Consider the following 6310-nt stretch of genomic DNA (forward strand, 5'->3'; position numbering starts at 1 on the left):
ATCACATAACTCATGACTCTGTTTTTCCATCATGGCTAAAACAATCAAATCACAATATAGATCAATATCAATGAGGATGGTTTGGGTGAATAGAATGGACGGATACACATGTCTACAGAATAACTTGTGACATGCCATGTCACAAGTTATTCTGCCATGAAATATTTGAAACGCAAAACCATGAGTCCTCAAGATTTTCAGCCATCTTTTGTTTAAATGCTACAACTTTTGCTGGGAGCACTTCCTCTGCAATGTAGTTTTGTGGTGCATTGCCATGATGATAGTTGAATCCTCCAAATCCTCCAAATTACCAGTGGTCATTGCTACCATTTTTATCCGTTAGCAGAAAAAAATACTTCTTAAGTGAAGGATTAGATCTTGACTGACATTTGGACAAGGTGGGATAGATGAACTTCGCTGGGAATTCAACCCACACTTTCAACCAAGAGAAAGAAGGATCTGGGTTGTTTATTGGTGGGTTGATGTTTTAAAGACTACAGCCTAGTATGGTCGATATACCATGATGTTGAAATAGGTTTTATACAATTGTGAAGTAATTAGAGAATGTTACTTCACTATTGTTATTGATATTTTGTACCATTACTATACGTTTTTTGAACGTCTTATTTTAACTGTACATTTATTCCTTTCTCAGTAAATTCACCATAGTTGTGTTGTATTTTGAAGTCACCCTATGGTCTATGTTTATATGCCACATCTGACAATTTTATGACAATAAGTAACCACTTTGGAGCTAAAGCAATTGATACAGTATTTTTTTACAAGCGAAGTAAACCAGCTAATGACTGCACAGTATGGGAGGCAGTTGACTCAAAATGAAGGCGGAAACGTACAACATAAAATTAAAGTTTAACTGAGGTTACAGCAAAGGCACTGCTCACTAAGATCTTACAGCTGTGTTTCAGTGAGTGTGAGCCTAAAGTACTTTGAACAACGAAAGCAGTATGCTACACACCTAAGTTATACATGTTTTTTATGTTGAAAGAAAATAAGTCAAAGGAGAATTCGGACAGCGATGGAAGGCGGGCAATCGCTCATATATGGGAGTGTTACTTCATTGGGTGGAATACTGTAACTTTGTCCCGGCTACACCGGTAGTCGAATGCACCCACGTCGGGGCCTCGGGAGGAGATGGCTTGTGGCAGAGAGATCACCCTGCTCTAAAATCCGGACAATATAGCCAAAACAGAAGGAAAACAGACTACCGCTTCAAACTGCGACAACGGTAAAAACTAGACGCGTGGGAACGCGATAAACTACGTCGTTCTCTCGGCTGGTGTGAATATGCGCTCGTAAACACAACTGAAAGTTGCAGTATTTGGGCGAGTAAGCGCTCCGATTTGCCGTGCTGCGTTACAACCGAGCAGCACAAGCACGGCCACACCCTCCTCTTCTTCCTGATACAGAAGATGTAGCGGGAACATATAACCGACTTTCAATCAAGAATCACGACCACTTCTCTCCGAAGCAGTTTCAAAGTGAAGATCATCGGCGAAAGTTGCGGAGTGTACTTTTGAAAAGGGCAGCTTTTCGACCGGAATACGACTCTGATATGGATATCAGAAGCGAAACCCGACGCCACGAACGCCGGACGAGATCATACCCTGCCTTTTGCTGAAGAGTGCGTATGGACAATAGAAATGTACATGGAATTGTGCTTGGAAAATGAACTAGTTTATATGACTGGACTGTGTACAAAAAGGAAAAGACTGAAAGTCGAGGGAGGACCGCCGCAGTTGGCCTGTTGCTTTAGTACCGGAGGCTTTTATTTTGGAAGATTAATGGAATGATGGTGCAGGAAAAGCATTGCGATCCGGGTGAGGTCAATCGGAACTGCTCTGGTGGTGGTCATGTTATAAGAGGCATGAAACTGCCTCCCAGTCACTCGAGGGTGGTCAGACGGATTTTGAACAGATCAACGTATACGGTGCATCGAAGCCCTGCTGCCGTTGTGCACGCAGGTATTTTAAATTCAGATTTGCTCGACACAAAGTAAACGAAAGGACAGTTTTGACGTTTAACACAAACATCGTCGCTAACGCCAACAGACTTTACTAATATTCCTTATTTTCTTAGCTGCACAGTATACAAATATTTTTGATAATTTTTTTTGTTCAGTCTGCACTTCGCCTAAAGAGAGGCAACCCGGTGGCACTGCAGTTATTTTAATGGTTTTGAATTTTGTGTGTTATTGTTTGGACCAATATAGCCATTTATAGCTTATTAATGCAACAAAATACAACCTGTGAATATTTGTTTCATAAACAGCTGGGTGCTGGATGGGCATCCCTTAGAGAAAAGCTCAATAAGGGCATTTAACCAGGAAAATACAAGTTGATATAAGGTGTAAAACTACACAAGAAAGTGTGAACGAAGGGAATTTCAAATGCAGCTGATGGGTTATTGACAAATCCAGGATTTTTTTCAGTGAAAAACACAACAAATGCGTCTTGTTCTTCAAGGTGAAACACAATTAGCATGACTTAAATCTGCTGGGCCTTCATGCCCACAGCTGAAATCAGCCAAAATCTTAAAGCTTTGAATTTTTTCAACAAATAGTGTATGTTAGTCTCCACTTCCCTGCTGTTCACAAGTAGATACCTTGTAAGACAACTACAATATAGTAGTTACCTACTCATTCTGTCGCAGTTTTAGCAAATGTTTACTTCAAAGAATTCAATTTCCTGTGCTCTTTCAAGGTTTGGAATTAACAGTGGATACACGTACATGCATACATTTTGAAGGACTACAACGAAGACTGCTTGGCCAGTGTCAATCCAGTGTTTTTTGTGAAGTACATGAGGATTTTTTGGAACAAAATAACTTAAATTACTGTCCCTTACAATGGAGTGTATGATTTAATCTGGTTTTGTAAAAAAAAAAAAAAAAGACAAACAAAAACCCCAGCAAATTAGCTTGACCTCCCTACTATGGCTAGTAGTGGCTCGGGGAAGTCAGCTAGTGAGGGATCTACCAGCATTCTGAGCGGCAGCTTACAGCAGAGGAAAAAGCTCCCCTCTATCTGTGACACGTGTAAAGGCAAGATGCAGCTGGTGGCAGACCTGCTACTACTTTCCAGCGAAACCAGGCCGGTCATCGGCGCTGAAGGACTGCCGGTGGCCGAGACGTTCGAGACTTGCCGGGACACCGTCATCGCCCGGACCAAGGAGCTGTCCATTCTGACTCATGACATTCAGAGCCAGCTCAACATGGGCAAGTTCACCGAGGTCGGGGAGCGGATCCAGGAGATGGGCGACCTGGTGATCTCGCTGACCGAGTGCTCGGCCCACGCTGCTTACCTGGCTGCCGTGGAGACGGGGGGCTCCCAGCCCTCCCTCCCAGGCCTGGTGGACCGCTACAAGGTGACCCGCTGCCGGCACGAGGTGGAGCAGAGCTGCGCGGCGTTGAGGGTGACCGCCGTGGCCGACCTGAGCCCCCAGCTCCTCCTCGAGGTGTCCCAGAACATCTCCAGGAACCTGAAGACCCTGACGGACGCCTCCATCCTGGCCAGCGAGAAGTCTAAGGACAAGTTCGCCAAGGAGCAGTTCAAGCACGGCGTCAAGTGCATGAGCACCAGCGCCACCGCCCTCCTGGCCTGCGTGAAGGAGCTGAAGACCTCGCCCAGCGAGCTGACCAGGAACAGGTGTGTCCTCTTCAGCGGGCCCCTGGTGCAGTCGGTGCACGCCTTGGTGGGCTTTGCCACCGAGCCTCAGTTTTTGGGCAAAGCGGCCACCATAAGCCCCGAGGGGAAGGCGGTGCAGACGGCCATTCTGGGCGGGGCGATGAGCGTGGTCTCCGCCTGCGTCCTCCTGACACAAGGCCTCAGGGACATATCCCAGCAGCCAGAGAATAGCACCAAGATGCCGGACTACCGGGAGCGCTTGCGGAACTCGGCCTGCGCTGTCTCGGACGGATGCTATTTGCTCTCTCAGGCACTAAGGGAAAGATCTTCACCCAGGACTTTACCGCCAGTCAACTCCCATTCTGTGAATTAAAGCCTATTAAAATAATGAACCTCCCTTTTGTGTACCAAAGAGATGGATCGGACCGACCCTTTACGGCAGTAAAGAGGACACAAAGAGCAATGATGGAGAGCCGTTGGGGACGCGGGCTGGTTTGAGTTTCCTACAGAGGCCTTCTCACGCTGGGTGTGATTGAAGCCATTCCAAAACAGCCAGACAGCCAGACTAACAACTCTGTCCTAATCAACAATCACTGTTAGCTCCCCCCTCCTCCCCCCTTCGCAAGGAAATAACAAATTTAAACCAGAAAAGTTTACCTCAGTTTTCAGCCATTTGAAAACAACTGATGAATTGATGGATGTAGCCTGACGCGTGTGTCGTTTGAGCTGGTGATCTATAGAAGTAAATGAGCTGTGTAAAAGTGGGAAGAGTGGCAGTGTTTGTTTTCCATGTGTGAATTTTAATGGGTAAAAGCTGCTGCTGAGTGTGTGCTATAGGTTTTTACACTATTTACCAGAACTTACTAGTATTTTCAATGTGTTTTGATCATGCATGTACTGGAGTATTTATTTCAACTATTAAAATGTTGTTTCTCATAGGTCGCGGGTGTCGGATTGCTCTTTGCGTTACCCTTCATTCGGCTTGCCTATGCAAAGCATTCATTAGTTAGGGGCCTAGAATGATGGTGTACCATCATACACATATAAATGTGTGTACATACCTATGTATTTCATATATAAGAAACAACAGAGGAAGGTACTTCGAAGTAACAAAACTTCAGACACAAAGCAAAGAGGAGGGGCAAAATGTTGGCCATAATGATAGCCTGTTCTTGTATGTCTTGTATCGTCAGTATAGAGCCATATTAAATGTGTAGATGTGTGCTGATGCAGTATTTGCGCTACAAACTGAGTCTTAGTCTCTGTAATGGGGACTTGACTTGCAGATCTTTGATGAGCATTGAAGATGAACACAAAACTCTGCAGACAAGACACCCTTGCAGATATTATTTTATGGTTCCCACGTGCACGGTTACAAAATGACATATAGTTGTGTGTTGGAAGCGCATTAAAGGTGAGGGGTAACATGTAGGATGTGACACGGGTAGCCTTTTGGACTGCATAATGCCCACAGACATAAAGCCTCAAAGTTATAAATTCATTTGTCACAACTTACTTTCAATTCAGTTCATGTCTTGGATATACTTTCAGTTTAGAGTTCTGTAAAGTATAATGCAAAGGGACATATCCTAATGACAAGGGGTGCTGGCATATTAACAACAAATCTAGTCTTTTGCTGAATCAGTTTCTCAAAATGGAATCTTTCAAGTATGGGGCACATAAGTCTGTTCTATTTAGATTATCTGTAGTTTTCCCCCTCAGCTATCATTTAACAGGTATACCTGAATGGAGTTAATTTGTTGTAACTTCCGGAAAAAGTCAGTGGGTGTTTGAAAGTTGACCCCAGGGATAGTGTTTGGTTGGACATGCCAAGCATACGCCCAGGGTGATGGCTGTGATCCAAACAAAAGCGTCTTAGTCTGGTGACTTTTAGATGGCCTCTGTATGCTGTCCTAAATGCTTTCTGTGTGGAGTGCACTTCGGTGTCAGCAGTCGCAGGCAGTTTAAATAAGTGCCATCATCTGTTAACGTAAAGGAAAAAATGGTTAGCTGTGAGGCCACAGATACGCACAGAACCGCTCTAGCATTATGTTCAGTTTAATCATTTTTGCTTTACATTATCATCTGCAAATTTGAAATTTGAGCAAATTGAGCAATCTTAATTACTTGCACTTGTGATTGAAGGCCAACGTCTCTGCCATTTTGGCTCTTCTTCCTGAATGTCATGCCTGATGGAACTTCAGCAAAAATCACTTCCTAGTACATGGGTTTTATGCTTTGAAGTGGCCATCTTGGCATCCCCCATCCCAAAGCACTGTGGGATTGGGGCACTCCACAAGAAAGCAGCTGCCCCTTTTTTGTCCTTTAAAAACCTCTCCGGTGGGTACAATTTAGTCAGGACAACGAAATGTCAAAATAGATTATTTAATTACATCCAGTTATCTCCATGTTAAAACTCTAGTGGTAATTATTTTAGTATTATGATATAGTATGGTTAGTTATTAGTTATAGCTGAACACTTTGCTAAGTAACACTACTGTGCAACAGGTGCCTCTGTAAGTGTGCTAGGGCAAAGAGAAAATGTTTGACTTTATTGCATTCATGCTGGCCAAATCCTTTGAGGCACATGGTTCTCATTTGCGGATCTAGTAGGGGATTGTACACTGATTTTATAAACACAGCTCCATATACATCTTATGGTCACAA

The 6310-nt window shown here is 43.9% G+C and overlaps 1 protein-coding gene across 1 annotated transcript; it reads left to right on the plus strand.

The window, feature by feature from the left end:
• The first annotated feature begins 885 nt into the window (after positions 1-885).
• On the plus strand, positions 886-4536 carry tlnrd1 (talin rod domain containing 1). Its single transcript, XM_036543171.1, has one exon. The coding sequence runs from the start codon at positions 2952-2954 to the stop codon at positions 4014-4016; it is 1065 nt and encodes a 354-aa protein (XP_036399064.1). The 5' UTR covers positions 886-2951; the 3' UTR covers positions 4017-4536.
• The last annotated feature ends 1774 nt before the right edge of the window (positions 4537-6310 follow it).

This window comes from Megalops cyprinoides, chromosome 13 (assembly GCF_013368585.1).
Source record: "Megalops cyprinoides isolate fMegCyp1 chromosome 13, fMegCyp1.pri, whole genome shotgun sequence".
Taxonomy (NCBI): domain Eukaryota; kingdom Metazoa; phylum Chordata; class Actinopteri; order Elopiformes; family Megalopidae; genus Megalops; species Megalops cyprinoides.

What these genes read in the sequence shown, in the direction of transcription:
- tlnrd1 (XM_036543171.1), top strand. Translation starts at nt 2,952, where the DNA reads ATGGCTAGTAGTGGCTCGGGGAAGTCAGCTAGTGAGGGATCTACCAGC.